This window comes from Candoia aspera, chromosome 4 (assembly GCF_035149785.1).
Source record: "Candoia aspera isolate rCanAsp1 chromosome 4, rCanAsp1.hap2, whole genome shotgun sequence".
In the NCBI taxonomy this organism is placed as follows: domain Eukaryota; kingdom Metazoa; phylum Chordata; class Lepidosauria; order Squamata; family Boidae; genus Candoia; species Candoia aspera.
The window spans coordinates 81,093,374-81,116,391 of NC_086156.1; the positions used below are offsets into that span (position 1 = coordinate 81,093,374).

Consider the following 23,018-nt stretch of genomic DNA (forward strand, 5'->3'; position numbering starts at 1 on the left):
TCTGAGATTTTGTACCCTAAGTAATCCAAGTGCGACTTGTGAAATTCGCACTTGGAGAGCTTAGTGTAGAGTTTGGCTTTCCGGAGCTTAGTGAGAACTTGTCTCACGAATCTCTCGTGTTCCCTCTGAGTCTTAGAGTAGATTAGGACATCGTGTAGGTAAACTAAGACCCCTTTGAACAGATGTTCATGCAGCACCTTGTTGATTAGTTGCATGAAGACCCCCGGGGCCCCCGCAAGACCGAAAGGCAGTACCTTGTATTGGAAGGAGCCCAAGGGACAGTTGAACACTGTTTTCCACTTGTCCCCCTTCCTGATGCGAATTCGGTAGTACACCTCACGGAGGTCGAGTTTGGAAAACACCCTTCCCTTTGACAAATGTGCCAGCATGTCTTTTACGAGGGGGAGGGGGTATTTGTTTGACAGGGAGGCGGAATTTAACCCACGGTAATCTGTGCATAGTCTTAGGGTGCCGTCCTTCTTCTCTCGGAATAGGACGGGCGCTCCAACCGGTGAGTTTGCTGGTTCGATGAAGCCCCTAGCGAGGTTTTTGTCTAAAAAGTCCCACAGAGCTGCCAATTCCCTCTGAGTCATGGGGTAAATTTGGGGTTTGGGTAGTGGGATGTTCGGGAGCAGTTCAATTGCAGAGTCCGTCTTGCGATGAGGGGGTAATTGGTCCACTTCCTCCTCCCTGAAGACGTTGGCGAAGTCCGAGTATTGCTCTGGAAGTTCTTCTGGGGGGGAGCGTGGGCTTGATGGTCAACGATCTCAGCCCTCCTCACCGTCAAAGCGGAGGATTTCTCCCTTGCTGGTGCCTGGTAGAACCCGTCCTCGAATGTTATTGAACGGGTCCTCCAATTAATGTAGGGGTTGTGGCGGGTTAGCCAGGGGATCCCCAACACCACTATGGGCTTGCCTACTGGGGTGACCACAAAGTCTATGGTCTCCTTGTGGGTGCCCATTTTCAGGTTGACCTTCCTTGTACCCTGGGTGGCCAGTCCCCCCCCCCCCCGCCGCTGTGGAGCCATCGAGTTGCTGAAAGATCAGCGGCTTTGGGAGGGGGAAGCAGGGTAGGTTCAATGCGGCGGCAATGTCTGGGTGGATCAGGTTTCTGGAGCACCCAGAGTCCACCAAAGCTCCGACCGCGATGGCTTTGGGGCCGTAGGTCAGTTCGATTTCCCCTGCCAGGATGGGAGAATCCCCACTCACCCTGGGGGCGTCGCGCCCCTTCTTCACCACCTGCCCGGTGGCGCTGCTTAGGGCAGGTGGAAGGCGTTTCCCGCCGGCTGCTCCTGGGTGTTCAACACGTCCCCTGTGAGGTAGGCATCCTCTTCCTCATCCGGGGTCGCTAGCGCTCCTGTCAGCTGTCTGGGAGGGTTGGGTGGCTTGTGCAGTGCCTTCTGCGTTGGCCTGGGCGGGTGATCTGTCGTTCTGGTCTTGAGGCATTCAGCTGCCCGGTGGCCCGTCTTCCCGCACCTGACACATTGCCCGCGGGCAAACCGACGTTGTCTCTCCGCGTCCCATGTCAAGCCCGACTGTGGAACTGGCCCTTTCCCGCTGGGAGGAGGTCTGTCTTTCTCGGTCGCTAGCGTGAAGGTGCGCTGGGCGTGCTCAGCCTTCCCGGCAAGACAGATCCACTCGTTCAGAGAGTCTGGATCATCTCTGTATAGTGCCCATTGCAACACCTCACGGTTGAGGCCATCCTTGAACATGTCGATCAAGGTGGCCTTGGACCATTCCGGGATTTTCCCTGCTAGGACTTTAAATTCAAGGGCATAGTCCACCACCACTTTTTGTCCTTGGCGAAGTCCTTTAAGGGTGCTCTTGGCCCTTTCCTTTGCCAGGGGGTCTTCGAAGTACCACTTTAGGGCGGCTAGGAAGGTGTGGAAGGTAGCCAGGGCTGGGGCTCCGGACTCTGACATCTGGACATACCAGTCCGCAGCCCTGCCCTTAAGTTTTGTGGCCACTGCCGAGATTTTGGCCCCTTCCGTTGCGAAGCAATGTCCATACTGAGTTATATAGTTTGTCGCGTTCGTCAAGAAAAACGACAGGTTTGTGGGGTCTCTGTCAAATTCCACGGGGAAGTCTTTGGTGAACCCCCCAACTTGCAAGACCCCCACCTGTGGTGGCTAGGGATGACCCCCACCGGAATGGGACCACGGGGCCCTGAGAAAGAGTCCCGTGCTTGGCCCCTTCCTCTCGGGGTTGTCGATAGGGTGGGTGGGGTGCCACAATCCCCCCCTACCCCCTGTGCAGTAGCAGTCTTTGTGAGCTCGCTTATTACCGCTGCCATGGACTGGAGCATGTGTTCCAGGTCTTGTACCTTGGACTCCAGGGCTCTGAACCTGTCGGGTGTGACAGGGTCTTCCATCCGCAGTGCTGCCGGTTGCTGCCCGATCGGCAGTCCTGCGACTTCCCTCTCGGGCGTTTGGGGGTAGTGGAGTCTCCAGGTGGTGTAGGATGCCCCTGGCCGGGGTCCCGTTATGCCTTCCCAAGCGAAGAGGTGTTGGCTCCCGATTTCCTCTTCCAACGGGGCTCTCCACTCCAGGCTGGAGCTCCAGATTTGGAACTGGGGTGCGGTGTGGGCAGGGAGGGAGCCCGTGTCCCATCTCGGGCGCGCCAACTCCAGAAGCTGTCTGGTCGTCTCTCCCACCTGCATTGTGTCTTTCGCGCCTCTGGTCTGAAGCGCCGACTCCATGGCCGTCCCCGGTTCCGTCATCGCCGGTGTTCTCTCCCGCAGGAAAATTTTTTCCGATGGAGACTGGCGAGGTTCGTTTTAGAAGACTCTCGGCTTTATGTCAGGCTCTGCCTGAGACCCAATAAAAACACAGACGCTAGAGTAGACTTTAGGTTCTGGTTTTATTTAGGACTAGAGTGCATGCCCTTAGAAAGCTGAGTGAGGGGAGCACGCCGGAACGGGATTTAAATAGCCTGCGCCGGTCAGCGCTCCACCCCACCTTACCCCAGGTGCGCCCCACGAGTCCCAACTGTTCATCCAGGTGAGAGGTCGTCCAGCCCCCATCGCCTCGATCGCCTTCCTGTGCGGTAATGATCCATTGCCGGGCGATCAGGCTTCTAATTCCTCGAAAGCCCGGGCGCGCCCTTCCGAACCTCGCCTGTTCGGTTGTTATTCAGTTTCATGTCAGTTTCCTTTTATTGTTGCTTCCTGGGCTGCCGCCCTCAGTCGTTACACTGTTTCTTTAGACTCATTACTGCTTTTTGTGTTTCTTTATTGCCCTTGCCTTATCAGCCGGGGACCCATAATCTTGTATTGTCATGTGAGCCGTTGCGATGTCACAACCATCGCAACGGCGATCATGACACATGGCATGTGAAACGTTACGATGTACAGTGCACTTTGAAACAGTGAACATGACAACAAGTGGTGCTTATGACCAATCCTCAGAGTTCCAGCCATCACAGCGTCCCTGCAGTCACATGATTGTCCTAAGCAAAGTTAATGATGAAGCAGGCAGGAAGTCAGAAGTCATGGACATGTGAGGTCCTCATTTAACTACCTCTGCGGTCCTTGCTTAATGACAGCAATCGGGACTGCCAGAACTGCCGCCACTAAGCTGTGCGGTCATGTGAGGTTGCCTTTTACAACCCCATGTGTGCTTAGCAATGGCAATTCCAGTCCAAATTGCCATTGTTAACTGAGGACTTCTGATAATTGTCCTGGCTAAGCAAAGACCACGCCAAGATGAGGAGAAAGTCTCTAGTGTTTTATTTAACTGCTATTGTAGACAGAAAATCCTACCAAACTGAAGAAGCATGAGAAAATCCATACAGATAAACCCCAAAAGTCAAGGCGGGTCTGTTCTGGGTTTCTTTGAATGACAGCTCAAAGTCTCTTTGAGCATGCGTTTTCCTGCCTGGATAGGGGCCTCCTCCTGCTCAGCATCCGTACTCATGACAGTAATCCTTTTTATATAATGGCGTAACAACATTTTTATGAATAAATAACTAGACAGCGCCTTTCAACCAAATGTCATTAGGAAGGAGTTCCACCACTAGATAATCTTCTGATTTGCTAGCTAGACCTATGATACCACAGCTGGAACATTTTGCCTGACTGGACAGAGCAACTGACATTGTTTTCCAAAAGAGGCTGCCTTTCACTTCTCATTCACCTTCTATAAAACTGTGAGATTATTGTGGGGGGTTGTTGTAGATGTGCTTGATAGGCTAGACAGCTAGACTCCCCAACTAGACAGATTTAACATGTGTCATGAGGGTTACCCCAATTGATGACAGTCTATCATAATGTCAACGTTGCGAGGTAGTCCAGACAAGAAGCACACCCAGAAGTACTAGCTCTATCTTTATTGTAAGGCTACATTAACAGAACCTTGCAAGTCTGAAAGTACATCTCTCCCCCCTCGCCTTTACAGTCCAAGAAACTAGGGAGGGTCCCTTCTGAGACGATTGCCACACCCCCATTCCTTCTGAGCACTCAGTTGCCTCTTATCTGACCGTTGCCTAGTCTGCTGCTCCTACTCCTGTCTCCCAGGGTCATTCTCACATACCATTATACATAATTATCTTTTATTGGGGATCCCTTGGGAGAAACAGTCAGTCAGTGAGGTTTTAAATTACCATCCCTCCCAGCACGTAACAAGGCAAAACTAAGCTTGATACTAAGATATTCAGAAGAGAAATCATCTGGATGGGGATTGCTTTGCATTCTTCCCACTGAAATTGTTGCCATTCCTAAACCTATTTGCCAAAATGGTCCTTCCAGGAAAAAAGTAGTCTTGGCAGTGTGCAGTCATTGGTTTCCTTCTAGATTACTTGTATACTTTTATTTTACTAGGCTTATTTAATATTGCTCCAGTTATCACAAACTCTAGACTAGATTCCCTTCCCTTGTCCTGCATATCCTCCAGGGCGAATATTTATAAAAGGGAGGAGACCGAACATCAGTTGTTATCTGCTTAACATCACTTCTAGTTTTGGCCTGAGAAAGATCAGTTTGCAGTTTGAAATAGGAAAAAAATATGTGGAGTTTTACCATACCTAGTTGTTGAAGCCATTAGTGGACAGCTAGGACCACTGAATGGAGCAGAGCTTAACACAGTGGAGAAGCCATGCACGGAAAAAGAATATTATCTTAAAGAGCTTTAATGAGCACATTAGAGAAATACAGGTTATTGATTTTACACACTCAGCACTCCCAAGCATAAAGAATCACACACTTAGACAAAGTAGTTTCAAAAGATAGGTAAAAAGAGTCTTACTGATTTATTCGGTTCAGTTACATCCATCTCAGTAGAAAAATGATGATCCTTTCTTTCTTCTGTTCCCTAAACTTAATTTACCTTTAGTCCTCATTGTTGCTGAAAGCTGCGTGGAGAAAGGGGCACAATCTTGACTCTAGGCCCAAGCATGTGGCCCAGAGATGGAAAGATCACATAGCCACATCGTGCTTCATTCCCAGATGGTGAAGAAGGAGGAAGAGGAAGTGAGGAATGTGGGAGGGGCAACGAACAGCTTCCTCCAGAAACACATGGAGAATTTGCATCCTAGAATGAACTCATCCACATGCTAATGAGGCATGCTGATTTGCTGATACCTCCAACAGTTGTCAGTGTCTATGTCTGGTCAGCGTAGCCCCACTAGGTAGACCAGATCATGAAATCAACTCAATTTTAGCCACAGGATGGCTAAAATAACTTTTACTGAGTTTCGCTATAGTAACAATTCAGCAAGCCTCCACTTCCTTAGAGTTCATGAGAGATGTGTCTGCCTGAGCCACTTTCGAATATTATCTTGTCCTGGACTTTAAAAATACTTCAGCTCCTGTTCAGGTTGATGACTTTAATTATGAAGTTTTCATCAGATTTTCCATATGAGCCATGTGTTCAGTATAATTTGAATACATACCTACTTTACTGGATTCATTGTGATAAATCAGAATTTATGTTCTGATGACAGTGAGAGACCAACTGTCATTCTGAGGGCAAGAGTAAGAGAAAGGGGAAGAAACTAAAAGAAATAAAGGAAAGATGAAAAAAAAATAAAAGGGCAAGATCATCTGTTGTATTTTAAGAGAAGGTGATAAATTACTAAAATTGTTTATACTTGTGATGAAGGTGGGAAGTCACTTCTTTATATATTTATTTTCTTTACTATATTCTTACTTTTCTTTCTTTTCTTTTTCTTTTTCTGTTTCTCTTTCTATACCCCCCCTTTTTTATTTCTTTTCTGCACCTTCTACATTTTCTTTTTACTCTTTTATCTTTTTAGTTTGTATTAGTTTTTACTGTTGCAACTATAATCTTTAATAAAATTATTCAAAAAACTTCTGCTAGAATGGAACTTGACATATTGATTGATATAAAAGTTATAGCAGGGATCGCCTCACTGTAAAGCCTATGTATCCCTTGGTTACATTTCAGAATTTATTTGCAACTTATCAGTTATTCTTTGCAACTTATCTTGCTTAACAAGATCTGACTCTGACTGGGTTCAACTCCCTCTGCAAAAGTTTGCCACCTGGATAGATCACCCCAACCAAATATAATCCTCAGAAGAAAAACAATTTCCTACCCTATCTGCCAGGATATTGTAAGGATTACTGCAGTGATGGATGATAGGCAGTGTGAGCACTCTAATGTATGATATAAGCTGTTGTTATAAATTCTTCTCTCTCACACACTCACTCATTCAAACCCAAACGTAAGCATATTAATATTTCTATCATAACAATTCCCTTTCAACTAAAATTTGAAACTTGGTTGAGATGTAATATGGTTTTAGCCGGAAACAATGGAATTTAATAATGTAACTCCCATCAAACACATGTACCAGCTTTGATCCCAAAGTGATGAGTGATAGGTTGTGGCAGTTCTCGTGCAGCCTGGAAACAGGAATAATTTGGTGGATTGTGTATCTGAGTTTTTGTTTTTTGTTTTGCAAATGGAAGATAGAAGCCATCAGTTTTTTGGTAAATAGCGTAATACCTAACATAATTATAATTAATCTTTGTATAATAGAAATGTAATTGCAGGAGAGAAGGCAATAATCCTAGTCCATTAGTTCTGCAGCTGTCTCAGGTTAATGGGATGGATTTCATTTGACATCACTAAATGCAGTTCATACTCTGAGATCAGAATGTTTGGGTAAATCTGGAGATAAGCTTTAAGAGATATTCACAGTTAAAGAGGAAAAGTGAAACTTTCAATTGCCTTAGAGATGACTGTCTCTGGCCCTCATCTCTTTTTTCTATCAGCCATCTTTACTAGAAGTTAGAGCTATAGCTGAATTTTCCAGCAAGCAAAGCTATAAGGTCAATTAACCAGAATATGCTCATCTTGGAGGTCCAGAAATCTTTGCTCCTAAGGTTTATTACAGAGTATAATGTCTAATTTGTAGCTCTCCAAAATAGTATTCATTTCAGGTCTAGACAACAGACAACACAGTAAACAGCAGATCTCATTTAAAAAACTTTGCATGATGGGAAGTAACTTGGTGACATATGCAGTCATTAACTGAGCTTTACAATTCACCATGTTATGTGAACACAGCCTGTAAAATAAATAAAGTTAGCAGCAGTCAAAAGAGCAGTCTGTATCAAGACACATGACCTTGATATCCTCAATGAGATTTGAAATTTACCCTCTTTGTTACAGCCTTTCATTCATTCATTCATTCATTGATTTTGTGCCATCAAATTAGTGTGGACTTTAGTGACCACATAGATTTTTTCCATAACAATCTGTCCCTAACCTTCGAGTCTGCCAATGGTGTACTCATTGCCGATATAACTGAGTCCATCCACCCTGCTGCTGGTCATCTTTTTCTAGTCTTTCCTTCCATCTTTCCCAGCATTAGAGCCTTCTTCAGAGAGCTACTGTAGGTCTTTGCATAATCTGTCCAAAGTAGGATAATTTGAGCCTGGTCACCTGCGCCTCAAGTCAAAAATATGGGCTGATTTGTTCAATGATCAATTTGTTTGTTTTCTTGGCTGTCCATGATATTCTCGGGAGTCCAAAAACATCAATATTCTTCCTATCCTGCTTTTTCAGAGTCCAACTTTCACTTCCGTAGAGCATCACAGGGCATACCATTGCTTGCACTACTCTGATCTTTATAGGTATAGACACATCAAAGCAGCTGAATCTTTCCCAAGGCCTTCAGAACTGCTCTACCGATTGCTAGTCTCCGCCATATGTCTTGACTGTTTCATGTCTGAGCCATTTGCTTTACACGTTTCTCCACTGCCACTCAGTGCTGCCAAATTCCTTGGTCTCAATCCTGCTCTTATGATGTAGGCAAGATTTCTTCATTGCACTAAGGCAGTGTTTGCTCATTATTTATTTGATTTACAACCCATCTTTCCATTCAAGCAAGGCTTCAAGGCAACTATCACTAATTAAAATGCAGAACAGAAAAAATATCAAATATGAAAAGTAAAAATAAGCAAATAAATGGATTAACCATTAAAAGCCTAGCAAAAAGCATGTGGTCTTTACAACTCTTCTCAATGCTGAGAGAATAAGATCAAACAATTACTTGGGAAGTACATTCCACTGAATGAAGAATGAGAAGGTCCTCTCATGCACGTCAGAAGTGAGTCTCTGATGCAGAGCAGCATCTTCAGAAGGGCTTCTCCTGCAGATATCAATTGCTGCATAATTCATAATGGAAGAAGCAGTCCCTCAGTTAGGCAGGACCTAAGCCATTTAGGACTTTTACCTTTCAGAGCTTAAAATTCAGAACTGGAGACTGCTACTGCCCTAGAGAAAGTTCTTTTCCCTTATTGCCACCCAGCTAACTACATCTGACAACAGCAACCAAAGCAGAGTCAGCAATGTTATTTATGATTTTATAGAGATCAATCAGATTACCAAAGCAAGATGTCTGGATTATAACCCAACAGCTGTTTTATGAATTATTACTATTTCATTTATTTACAGTATTAGATTTCTATCCTGCCTTTTGTACAGGAGCTCAAAGCATCATATACAATGCTCCCTCCTCCTATTTCTCCCCACAACATCCACCCTGCGAGTTAGGTTGGGCTGAGAGAGAGTGACCAGCCCCAAATCACCCAAGGAGCTTCCATGGCTAAGAGCAGACTAGACCTGGGTCTCCCCACTCCTAATCCAACAATTTAACTGCTATACCACACTGGCTCTACTATTTATTAATAAGGCAACACTGCCTGTATTTTCTGCATTTCATGTTCCTGTAACCACACTTTTTATAATCCTTCCCACTTCATGAGAGTATATAATACCTGTAATTAAGGACAACATTTCACACTTTTGATGAAGTAGACTATGGGCCACAAAACCTTATGCTATAATAAACCTGAGAGTCTTTAAGATACACAAGACTCTTTTTTTGCTGCAACCAGCATATCTTCAAACTACCTTTTAGCTCTCTTGGGAAGTGTAATCCATCCTCTTTGGTAGCTCTGTTTTACTTCAGGTTAGGTGTATTTTACCATGCGTGGAGAATTGCAGAAACTATCAAATAATTCAAGAAAAGTAAATAAATAGCATTCATCAATAATAGCAATTTTAACATGCAAATAAATATAACATTCAAATACATTTACCCCAAATTTTAAATATCATATGAAACGCAGTAAAACAAAACAATGCCCCAGTAACATACAATTAAGGTTCCATGTGACAGAATTGAAGGAAAGTAGGGTCTGCCCTGACTATACATGGTGGAAAATTAACCATGTATATGTACACGGGTAGTCCTTAATCTCTCTCATCATCTCTCTCCTACCTACCTACCTACCTACCTACCATCTACTGTATCTATCAGTTTTGATGAGTCCAGAAGTGATCTGGTCCAGAACTGAACACTGAAAAATCTCACTAGGACTGAATCCTGATATAGTCTAGTCATAATTTTGTCTGTATCTCACTCACTGGAATTGCTCTTTTCACCCTTCATTCTCTGTCTACCTTCTTCTTGTATTATTTCAGTGTATAGATAACAACAGAATACAACCTCCCATCTGAAATGTCTCCATCCTTGTTTTCCCTTCTCTTCCTTCTGTTCTCTTCACATCACTGGTCCCTAAACAGTTAATTAAATTTAGCAGCATGATAGGAACATCAGTAGGCAGTAGGTGACCTTATAAATGAATATCATGGTGTTAGTCAAGCTGATGAATGGAAGGGGGAAAAAAATAAAGGCAGGGAGGGGAGAGGAGGGGAAGGGAAGGGAAGGGTGAGGTGGGAAGACAAATTTCCTGTTGCCATGGTACTCCATGCAGGATTTGGTTGCTTGCATCACTGTCAGACCTAGATCCCCTAATGGAAGTAAAGTGAGCCAGAGAGAGGCAGAGAGGCAGATTCTATTCCCTTCCCATCTTTCCCTCTTTCCCTCCCTTTCTCGCTCTCTGGCCTTAAACAGGATGTTTCCATTTCAAGCATTAGCAAGTAAGGCTGTTGACTGAGCTCTTAGTATGTCTGTGTATGTGAATGTGAATGTGAATGTGTGTGTGGATCTGCAGAGATTTAAAAGCCCAAGCATATAATAGTAGTCAGGGAGGGAAAGGAGGGGGGACGTGCCAGCAGCTGCTCATATTGTGGTGACGTCTGCTCCATCACCAGCCAGGGAGGGAAGATATAAGGGATGGCGAAAAATAGAGAGTGGGAGACAATGAGAAACTCCTGTAAATTATAAAAGGAGGCAGGATACTATTCGGCAAGTGTGGCACTGTCCTCTGGGGACATTCATTTTGCAGATGGGCTGGCTCCTTCTTTGCTTCTCATGGCTTTATTCCTCTACTCTCTGAGAATCTCAACATTCCCACCAGATACACCAGGAGTTCTCAGGAAGGCTTCTCCATGGTTGAAATGATTTCCACTGGATGACACAGGTATTTTCTACACCCTTTGCTAAACCATGGAGATTTGTCTTCTGGGACTTCTTATTTGGTGCTTCCATCTCAAACTCCTACAAGCAGCTGAAATCTTTCAACATCAACAATCAGCTCCACCCAAGACCAGGACACCCAAAATGAAGGAGTGGATGCCTTCTTCGTCATCTTTTTTGGTTTCAGCTTTCACTTGGGTGCCCACCCCTAACTTGGATAAGGCTGACCCTGAGGGATCGGAGGCAGCAATGGCCTTCCTGTACTCTGGAGATGTACTGAGTCTTTTACAAGCCAACTGTACCCAGAGATTTGAAGTGAGGGCTTTGGGGAAGGACTCTGGCCCTCCGCCAGCCTTACATTCCTATCTACGCAGTGCTACTGACACCTTGACCCATGCCACCAATTTCCTCAATATGGTCTTCCAGACCAATGACATCCGGGAGTCCAGTGTGAAAGAGGATGTAGAGTGGTACCATGCCTTGGTCAGAAGCGTTATGGAAGGGGATTCCCAGGTTTACCGAGCCATACTGACTTTTGATGCTCATCCTTTGTCTTCCAAGCCCCAGATGATACTCCAAGCCACGAAGGGGAATAATGAGATCTTGCTCCAGGATCTTTCTGCGTTCTCAGAGAATCTAAGGAATTTGACTTGGGAAAATGAGTGGTACAATTTCTTCCGGTTCCAGAGAACATCACTGCTCCATAAGCGAATCCTCAGCAATGACCTTAAGACCCTAGACACTCCCAAATGGAGCCAAGGAGATAGTTATGTGATGGATCAGGGCTATGTCAAATGGTCACCACCTTTCTTGGAATGTGAAGATGGAAAATTCTTGCCCACCTGGATGGTCACACTCTCTTCTTCATTCTACGGCCTCAAGCCTGACCTCAACCCAGAATTCAAGTGAGTGGAGGAGGATAGTGATAAGGGGTGAGATTTTGATCCAAGCCACATAGGATACAGGAGATCCACCACTGGATCTGCTCACATTAGAAAAATATAAACAATTGTTAGGGAGCTGGGGAGGGAAGAAGCCAGGATGGAGAATGTGGGGAGAAAAATCTACCCAATACCCTGCATGGTAGGGCTGAATTTTACTTTTACCATTATGCATAGAGACTAAATTTATTTGTCACTAAAATGTATATTCCACTGAGAAGCTCACCAAGATTTGCAAGCAGCTGCTTACAAAAATATTGCAAGGTTAAAAAAAAAGATTAAAATCTATCCCAGAACCTGATATTAAAAGTAAGAATAGCAATAATAATAAAATGTATTTCTCTAAGCATGTGTAAAGAACTTTCTTTTCACAATAAAATAATCATTGCTTGCCCTTCTGCTGGGATAATTTGGGTTAACCTCTAAAACAGAAAGGACATGAGCTCAACTTTTCTAGGAATGAAGCCGAGCTCTGACCTCTTAACGCCCAATTGCAGTGATCTGCTATACTTAAACTTAATGAGAAAACAATGTATATTCAGAGGCAGCTTTTAATTTATCCTATGAGATTTTCCATGTTCCGGGACAAATTCCTAACAAATGCTATCTCAGATTAATGTCTGGAATCCCAATCCATCCTTCACACCCTGGTTGTGAGGTTGGCCTGGAGGGGAGAGGAAATCTCTTCTATTCAGTTTTAGCATTTATTCCTTATTTTAGAGAATACTTAAAATACTGCTAATAGTAAATTTTAATATTAAATGAGTACATTGTTGGGTACTTTACAAGCTGGGGTCTTAAATAGCACCCAAGACCTTAGCTGAAAAAATAGAAGTCTGATCTGGAAGAAGACCTTGAATTCAAGAAAGATGGAGTAGGCTGTAGTAATTGAGCAGAAAGGATCTCAGAGGCTACTTATATCATTTCCTCCCTACACACAAGGTACCAGTCTACAGACTTTCTATTTACCTATATTCTGTTGATCATTTGTAGTTAACAGAGGAGAAAACAGCCTTCAGTATTTATATCACTTCCTTTCCTGCTTGCCTGGAGGAGATTTTAGGAGCTACAGTATTAGGAAAATTCTTTTTTACAAATCTACTTTATTATTATTTCATCATTCTTTACAAGCCTGATCTGTGCATTCAAAAGCTGCTTCGACCTATTAAGTCTGATGAATCTACTTGCCCGGGGTTAGTTTAATCATGGCTTACCAATACCTACTTGCCTGGGTTCACACTAAGCTAGGTTCACACAATACACTAAAGTGGTGTGTATCATTGGTTGGTTCACAAAAAACACAACCAATTCTTTTTAACTTGATATGGGAAGGTCATGGAGAAGGCTAAAAATGTTATAAACCCACAATCTCCATGGTAAATATTTTAGAAACCACCAATCTAGTGTGAAATGCTGAGATTCTAAACTGTTATATGTCTAAGATAAATGAGATAAATGATGATTTGGCTGGCAAGGATGGTGGAGATGATGTGTTGAAGAAGCCCACCCTATTGTCTATAGGATTAGCCTCCTATTAAGAAGAGTTTTCTTAAAGATTGAGGAATCTGTACATTCTCTCTTGATTCACTCTATTCAAAATTGGAGGGGATATTCTAGGGCTACTTAGATTAAAAAAAAAAAAAGATGTGTTACATGTTTCACATAAATACAAACTACATCTCTTCTGATTTTCAGAAAACTTCCTGCCTATCTACCTGAAAACAGTTCAGAATGGCTATTTAGAAGTCTAAGCATCTCTTATTTTGGCTGGGGAATTCTGGGAGTTGAAGTCCACACAGCTTAAAGTTGCCGAGGTTGAGAAACTCTGTTTTAAAGGGTTGACTTTATTACAGAATGCTATTGTGGCCTATCTGATGTAATCCTGCTGCCTGTAGAACAGAATGAATGTCCCTACTTTGCAACTGATCCACTCAAGTCTACAATCACAATCCGCAGGGTTAGCCTTAGTTTAATTCTGGCACCAGCGTCATACTCACGACTAACATACTCAGACAGTTGTCGGTGGTTCAGCAGAGCCCCTGCTAATGTTTCCTGTAAATATTCACTGAAAGATAGTTTTGAGCTGGACATTTCAAATAGCTGAGAATGGCTTGAATTAGACTTGTTTATTAATTTCCCATAACGCCCCAAAGTAGCTGCCTTCCAGGGTATTGTGGGAAATATATATGTTGACTCCATCCAAGTAGCCTACTGCTGTTCTGAGGGAGAAAACATGCTTTGGATGAAAAATGTTCCACGTTCAGATCTCCCGTAGCACAAGATATGGCAAATCAGTCTGAGACACTGCAAAATCACTTGTTCAACAGTGGTTGTGTCTGCACAGCACACATTGCCATGGTGAACTGAACTGTGGCTTATTCAATTAACTTTATTGTCTAGGTTCAGAAGACATTTTGAATTATAAACTAACCACAGTGGCTGGATTAGGACAATATACTAGGCTAGAAGATGGTTAGCTAGTTGCGACTCAGTTATAAATATAGCAAATACTGAGCTAGATATTCTAATTTGGTATAACTAGGGCTACCAGATTTGGGCTGCAAAATCCAGATGACCACTAGATGGCAGCAGAAAGATACAAAGCCTATACTACTTTGCTGCCATCTAGTGGTCATGTGAATTTTTGCAGCCCCCAAGATATAAGAAAGCTTCTTATGCTCCTTATCAAATAGTTCAGAAATGAGATAAGCTTATTAAAAGTACCACAGAATTTCCTTAATTTCAGGAAAGGCCTTGGGGCATTTTGATATATATTATCCTTGAAACACTGACTACCTTTATGTGACATATTAAGTCATACTATAGGTTGGCTTACCATGTTCATCAAACCCGAGTCCCATCATCATGCTCTGTAACTGTGGCTGCTTTAGATTAGTTAATCTAATCATGCTATGGTATGTCACATTCAAGGATAATAGAGAGTTAAGCAGCCATTAGTCTTCCAGGAAAACAGGGAAGCTGAGCTACTTTCAAAAAAGTTTATGTAATCAGGCTTTGTTTTGAGAAACAGGGGCAGAAGGAAGTATTAACTCTCTGCCACCCTGCTCATCCTGACTCTGACTGCAACTGAGCTTTTACAGACTATATGGTTTGTTCAATAAATACATTAGGAAGTGCACAATAGTGTAAAGCAGTGTTTGTCAACCTTGGCAACTTTAAGATGTGTGGACTTCAACTCCCAGAATTCCCCAGCCAGCTATGCCATGCTGGCTGAGGAATTCTGGGAGTTGAAGTCCACACATCTTAAAGTTGCCAAGGTTAAGAAACACTGGTGTAAAGGTTGCTGGGCTATTTGGCTTCAATGACAGGCAGTAAGGTGCTATTGGGATGATTAATTACATCATCTTTGGGATGATCAGCAGGTTAATCCTAGATTTAATGTAAGCATGAATTAGTTTGTTGTGTGAATGCAGTCCCATGAATTACAGGGCTGGATCCTGTGAGTTACAGAGGTAAAACGAATTTGTGGAAAATAAATTATCCTACTTGGTTAGTAAAAATCCAAATATTGGACCTGGTGCATTCTGGTTGTTATGCGTGTAATTTACAAATTAGGCAGGGTTGAAAAATTCTCTACAAAAGACACCTGCTCTGACCCATCCCATGCCAAAAATAGCCAAATGCTAAAAACAATTTCTTTTCCCAATTCTCACATAAATCTAAGGGCCCAGGTGAGCAGATGCTGGAGAGGTTGTTATTTGTGAAATGGTATTTTAAATCCTTTCTTCAGGATTGATCTTGGAGTAACAAAAAGAGGAGAGGGAATAAGGAAGGCAAACACATCTCAGAAAAGATATTCCAAATTTTATTTCTATCAACTCTCCTATGAGAAGGATCCCTGATTTTTTTAAACTGTTGTGTTTTTTTTAAAAAATGTGTTTTTTTGTTTAGGATTGTTGACACTGTTGTAAGCAATTTTGATGGGATTTGTATCCTGAAAGACAGGATATAACCACAGCAGTAATCATAATCATAATAGAATTATTATGAATTGCCCTCAGAAAGACATTTTGGCTAAATTTTTACACGCTTACCATTGGAAACAACCACAGTTGCATAGGTTCACATAACACACCAAACCAGAGACTAATGACATGGACTGGTCTATATGACATGCTTTGGCTAAAATCCATTTCCTTAGTTTATGATTAAAAGGCAGGATTTGTATTACACATTGAACTACAAATTAGCTACAGGTAGTCCTTGGTTTACAACAGCAATTGGGACCGGAATTGCCATTGCTAAGGGACGTGGTTGTAAAATGAGACGTCACATGACTGCACTGCTTAGCAAGAATCTCACATGACCAGACTTCAGACTTCCTGCTGGCTTCCCCATTGACTTTGTTTGTGGGAAGCCAGCAGGGAATGTTGGAAATCACGATCACATGACTGCGGCTCGCTGCAATGTCCTAATTGTGAGTGGGGCACCAAGTGCCTGGATCGCAATCACATGAACGTAGGGAAGGTGCCACAGCCAGAACTCCAAGGACCAGCTGTAACTGATGGAGTTTTTAAAGGTTAATAAAAGAACTCCAAGCAGCTAGCAGCAATCTTGCAGAGTAGAAGCATGAATCAAAAGGGAACTTGCACATTAAGCTTAATTATGTTCAGAAATAAATTCAGTCTTCACACTGTAGTTAGATGAAGAAAAATAGAGATAGCTTGCTTTTATTCAGTAGATCTGGATACAGGTAGGTTCATAGCAGAAAGCATTTAATCATCACTGGTTCTTTGTAGACACTTTCTGTGTGGAATAGAAAGTCTGCGTGCAAGCGAGATGGTAGTGGGAGGAGCTGCACGCAGCACCTCCTGCTTACAGGTCTGCCAGAAGGGTAATGGAGATTGTTAATCCCCAAGCCCAAGAAGGAGGAGGAAGTGGAAATCATGTGACCCATGTGACATCCCACAAGCACAATAGAGATACGTCTACTAGAGAAACCCCCTTACTATGCTTGTGAGACAATGCTGAGTTGACCCCTGATGATTCCAACAGTAACTACCATTTGTTCAGCACTGTTGTAAGTTTGAACAGTTGCTGAATAAGTGGTCATAACCCAAGGACCACCTGTAACTGCATGTTAGTATAATTTGAACAATTTAGCCTCTGTATAATTCATTGTGACATGTGAACCCCCAGATTGGGCTCTTTGAGTGAACTGTAATTACGGTAACCACAAGTAAATATGTTTTCTGAACATATCCAGAGTGCTGTGCAAACAGAGTTAATGTGGTTTGCTCAATTTTGGCTTATTTATTTATTAAATTTGTATGGCCACCCATTTTCATTGCGTGACTCTGGGCAGCTAACAGTTAAAAACACAACAAAAACAATAAAATAAAACTATGAATAACATAAAATAGTATAACAAACATCCACTGCACAATACAGTACAGATAATCCTTGACTTATGACCATTCTAAGTTATAAGTGCTGAAAAAAGTGATTTGCAACTGGTCCTTGCACTTATAACTGTCACAGCATCCCTGTGGTCACATGATCAAAATGTGGGCACTTGGCAATTATCATGTATTTACAAAGGTTGCAGCATCCCAGGGTCACATGATCACCATTTGCAACCTTCCCAGCTGGCTTCTGACAAGTAAAATGAATGGGGAAAGCTTTTTGACTGTGGCAAAAAAGGTAATAAAATCGGCGCAGTCATGTGATGTCTTACTTAATGACCATATCGCTTAGCAACCAAAGTTCCAGTCCCAATTGTAGCCATAAGTCAAGGACTACCTGTACAGTACAGCCAAGAAACAGGCTCACCCACAGTATCAGGGCCCCAGGCTTGATGGCAAAACCAGGTCTTCAAAGCTTTAAGAAGAGCCAACAGGGTCAGGGTGAGTCTGATCTCTTGGGGAGGGCCACGTCTCACAGACAACATGATAGAAAAGGATCTTTTCCTGGGTCCCGCCAGATGACGCTCCCTTGTGGATGGGACCTGGAGCATGACTCTCCTGCCAGATCTAATAGGACGGTAGATACAACCAGGGAGAGAGATTTCTATAAGTAACCCAGCCCCAAGCCATGAAGAGCTTTAAAGTAGCCACCAGCACCTTGGATTGTACCTGGAAGCATACCAGCAACCAATGCAGTTCATGGAGCAGAGGTGTCACATGTGCCAAATGACAGGCTATAACTGCCCACACCACCACATATTACCCCAGCTGAAGCTTCTGAATACTCTTCAAGGGCAGCCCCATATACAGCACACTGCAGTAATCCAAGCAGGAGATGATTAAAGTGTGAGTGACCATGAGCAGGGCCTCCCAGTCCAAGAAAGGACACCATTGGTACACTGCCACCTGTTCAACCAGGAGCCGTGAATCCAGGAGGACCCCAAAGTGTGCACATGTTCTTTCTGGGGCAGTGCAATACCATCCAGAACAAGAGATGGAAAGTCCCCAGAACCAGGGGGTCCTAAAACCCAAAGCCACTTGGTCTAACTAGGGTTGAGCTGAAGCCTTTTGTTCCCCTTCCAGACCCCCACAGGCTCCAGACACTGAGACAGGACCTCCACAGCATCATTTGCACAGCCCCAGGTAGAAATGTATAACTAGGTATCATCAGCATACTGATGATATCTCACTCCAGACCGACAGATGACCTCACCCAGCAGATGTTAAACAGGAGAGGAGAGAGCCCTGGGCCCTGCAGCACCCCACATAATAGGGGCCATGGGATGGACCTCTCCTCCCCTATCAACTTTAGTGTACCAACCTTAATGTAGGGCTTAGTGTATTGTGCTGAAGCAGTCATTGTAGTTTGCAAATACTAATTTAGGGCTTAGTATAATATATGAACCCAACCAATTATGGTTTAGTGAACAACCCATAGTAAAACCATTGCTTGGTATGAAATGTGACCCCAATCACAGACTCGTTGTCATAGATCATCTATTTAATATACCGATTGACCCCTGGTGAATTGGTGCTGTTTGAGATCACCCATGTTCATGCAAATAAGAGAGCCAGTTTGGTGCAGTGGTTACGGCATCAGGCTAGAAACTGGGAGACTGTGAGTTCTAGTCCCACCTTAGGCACAAAGCCAGTCCCTCTCTCTCAGCCCTAGGAAGCAGGCAGTGGCAAACCACTTCTGAAAAACCTTGCCAAGAACACTGCAGGGACTTGTCCAGGAAGTTGCCAGGAGTCAACACTGACTTGAAGGAACAAAAAATAAATAAAAAATCATGCAAATAAGTAATTGTCAAGGCATGTAGACCTGGCCTTGGGAATGAAGAAGGAGTGAGGAAACTGTTAAGGGGGGAATTTCAGTAAAGATTACTAGATCTGAGAAAGAGGAAAGCACGAGAAACAAACTCAAAGTAACCCCCTCTTGATTTTATTTCGTATAAGGTAAGGCAGAGAGAAACTCTGACAGGTTTCCAAGAGTCTGCTATTCTTCCATATACCTCAAAGAGCATTCCTGGAACTCCTGCCAGGTCTGTTTCTTGACCCTGACTGGATGAGGATATTAGAATAAGCCGTCATTTGTTATACATGATTGATTGAATATAAAACAGTTGTCAAGGTTCACAACAACTTACTAAATCATCAGTCATGATATGCAAGTTAGTGTTAATGTGTTAAGAAAACACACTATGGCTTAACCTCGCATGTGAACCCAGTCATTCAAACACCTTTGCATGACACAATATGCCACTCTGCTCAGAACGAATGCACCTACTGTACTGCCATTCTACTCTCTATGGCTAGTAGCTCTTCAACTAAGAGTATCCTGCACTTTCTAAGGCAAAGTTTGTTGGCCAAACCCAAAGTTGTCACCTTTTCAAGGAGAACTAACCAAAAATTTAAACTAATGTTTAGCCTCAGTTTCAGACTGGGGTCTGTGCAAACTGGAAATGGCAGCCCCTCCAAGTCCACATGAAATGTTTAGCCTTGTGGGAGATAAGGTTGCAGTATGCATATTCTCATTAACTGAGCAGAATGGCTTAGTGCATTGTGCAGATGCTTCCGTTCTCTGCCTGATGGAAGTCTTATCCCTGGGCACCAATGAAGCTGATGTGCCCTGATGTGATGCAAAGAAAGAATTTGAAGGTAGGAAGATAGCAAGGAAGGAAGCCAAGTTGCTAATAGAAACTTGCTATTTCTCTGTCCTAGTGCTTGTTTCTTTTAACAGCTGGAACACACTTAATAGATAATCATAGAAATAATTGATGCAAATCCTAGGTTACAAAATCCAAGGACTAGTGAAGCTCCATCCCAAATTCTGTGCATTCCCTTCACTTCTCTGGCTTAAAGTAGTAGTTTATTAAAGACCTATATAGTTTGGGTCAGTTCCTTGCTTCCCCAACCAGTAAAAGTTTCTGCCACCTCTTTGTCTTCTCATATTTACCCCACCTCCTCACATATGATATTATTTTGCTCAGAGCAGTTCTTAATAAATATCAGCCAATGGCAATATCATCTGCAGTGATTACATGGTACTTTATAATCAGGTATTAGAATTGTTTAATTCCTTCCCTCCCAGCACATGCTAAAACCATCACCTTATCTGTTCCAGAGGGGTCATGAGGCTGGATGTTAAAATCCAAAATGTTGATATAAACCAGTGTGCCACTAGCGGAGGATGGTTTGGAAACACACATCAGTGTGACCTCAACAGCACCCAGGTAAGGAGGAGCTCTGGAGCTCTGATTGCAACTATACTACAGTCTCAGATTGTGAACTGGAGGGTCTTCCTTATTATTGTGCCAATCCTCTGGAACCATCTCTCCAGCCATCCCGATAAATCTTCTAAGTCAGTGATGGAAAAGCTGTAGCCTTCCGGATATTGCTGAACTACAAATTTCAGTTGCCCCAGGGATGGTCGGTTTCAGTTCGGCAGCATTTGGAGGACAGAAGTTTCCCATCCCATATAATGTTCTTATCTAGGACTTATGGCAGTGCTGTAGTAAAGCTATGTATGCTTTGAAAAGAATTCAGAAAAAGGGCTTTGAACTCCACATGAGCACAAGCCCAGCACTTAACTGCTGGGCTTATGCAGTGCTTTGTTGTTGTCATTTTATATATATTTATAAAGAATTTTTCACAGAGTAAAACACAAATCAAAAGGGCAAAAGGGGAAAAAAGATAGAAACAGAAAAAAGTGCAAGAAACAAAAGAAGAAGAAAGACTAAAGTTAAGAAATGTAATGACTTCTGACCTTCTTTTCAACAGATACTGTACTTACAATCTTATAGTCCCTCCTCCCTCTTAGAGTCCCTTCAGCCCCTCATTTAATCTACATCTTCCTTAATTTTCAAACCCATAAATCATCATGCCATTTTTTTCTTCTTTCAGCAAAAAATCCATGTAAGGTTTCCAGTCTTTCAGAAAAGGTTTTGTTGTTTTCCCTGACCAAACAGGTCAGTTTTGCCATTTCTGCAAATTCTGACATTTTCACAATCCATTCCTCCACTGTGGGGATTTCATTATTCTTCCATCGGCTTTGGCGTATAAGGAGGGATGGCTGTTGCACCTGCCTTCAACTCCCAACCAAACCCATCTTTTCAGAGATTATGACTGTTCCTGCCCTCTTTGTCTGCACCCCATATGCTCTGAAGCACCTTTTTGCTTTTGAATCTGAAGCACTATACAGGCAGTCCTCACTTAACAACCATTTGTTTAGGGATGGTTCAGACTTATGATGGTGTTAAAAAAACTGGCTTACAACCTGTTCTCACACTTACGACCATCGCAGCATCCCTGCAGTCATGTGATCACGATTTGGGTGCTTGGCAACCACTTCGCATTTATGACCATTGCAGCATCCCGTGGTCACGTGATCACCATTTTTTACCTTCCCGGCCAGCTTCTGGCAAGAAAAATCAATGGAGAACCACATGATTCGTTTAACAACCACATGGTTCTCTTAATGCTTAATGACCACCTGCAAAAAAGGTCATAAAATTGAGTCAGATTTTCTTAATGACCACTTTGCTTAGCAACCAAAATTCTGGGCCCAATTGTGATTGTTAAGCGAGGACTATCTGTACAGCTCTCTGCTATTCATTAAAGAAGCCTGCCATTTCTCAAGCTTCCAAGGGAGTCTGAAAAATACTTGTAGCTGCTTTAAGGAATCCACTCATTAAGGTCAATGCAGTGTTTCTCAACCTTGGCAACTTTAAGATGTGTGGATTTTAACTCCCAAAATTAATTCTGGGAGTTGAAGTCCACTTATGGTGGCTGAGGAATTCTGGGGATTGAGGTCCACACATCTTAAAGTTGCTGAAGTTGAGTAACACTATCTTACACAAGGAACATTACTTGTCACATCAATCCTAATTTTAGATCTATAAAAATGTTACATTTAGAGAAGTATAACTCCTTGCTGGCATCCATAACCTTTGCCTTCAATACTGAAAGGAATGTTAATGGGGTGTAGTAATTTGCTGTTATTTGCAATGTATTAATTTATATATTTTAATAGTCATTGTTTTAAAAATTCATTTTTCCCATTTTCACTCAATACCTCCTCCCTGTTTAGCAGAGTCCTTACAATTTAAAATTCCTTGCAAAAGTTATTTTCAGTTTAAAACTGAAGCTTCATTTCAATGACTGTGGATGATGTCATTATCTGCAAAAGCTGTTTAAAATCAGAATGTTTTCTTTTGGAATCAAGTGAAGGTTTCCTGCAGAGTTTACTCTGATCTTTCTTCCTGCTGTGAGGATAGTTTGCTTGGATTTCTTTTCTGTCTTCCCTCTCTTCCTTTCTCTGGGCAACCTATGTTGCCCAGTGAGCACCAGTCTCAGTCAGCATGACTTTTCTTCCTCCATTGAGGCCTTCTTCACAATCCTTTCCAGCATCCCTGCTTGATCTCATTTTCCCTTTGCTTCTAACCTTCTAACCTTTGCTTCTAATCTGCCTCTTACTGCTGACCCATCTAACACCTTCAGCTGTTCTGTACCTTTGCAGCACAGCAAGGCTCAAAGGGCAAATCTGCATTGAAGCACCTTCTTCTGAGTGTGTGACTGTGTGTGTGTTTCATTATGAGCACTGAGCACAACCTGCAATGGATAGTGATGGGCCTTGCTTTTAGACTTTAAAGTTGGATTTTGCCCAGCTGTAAATCTGGCACCATGTGGTAGAAACAATATTGCAAGTTCTTCCAGGCTTGTACACCAGTTAAATGCAAAGAAAAGTTGGCAGGGGGTGGGTGGGGGAGAGAATAGAGTTTTAAAAAATCAAAGTACATTTG

At 42.8% G+C, this 23,018-nt stretch overlaps 1 protein-coding gene across 1 annotated transcript in view; it reads left to right on the plus strand.

The window, feature by feature from the left end:
- The first annotated feature begins 10,880 nt into the window (after nucleotides 1-10,880).
- Nucleotides 10,881-23,018, plus strand: part of GPR179 (G protein-coupled receptor 179) — a 39,717-nt gene continuing 27,579 nt past the window's right edge. Inside the window, exons 1-2 of the mRNA XM_063301841.1 lie at nucleotides 10,881-11,755; nucleotides 20,342-20,450. Coding sequence (XP_063157911.1) covers nucleotides 10,881-11,755; nucleotides 20,342-20,450 — 984 coding nt within the window. The remainder of the gene's footprint in view (nucleotides 11,756-20,341; nucleotides 20,451-23,018) is intronic.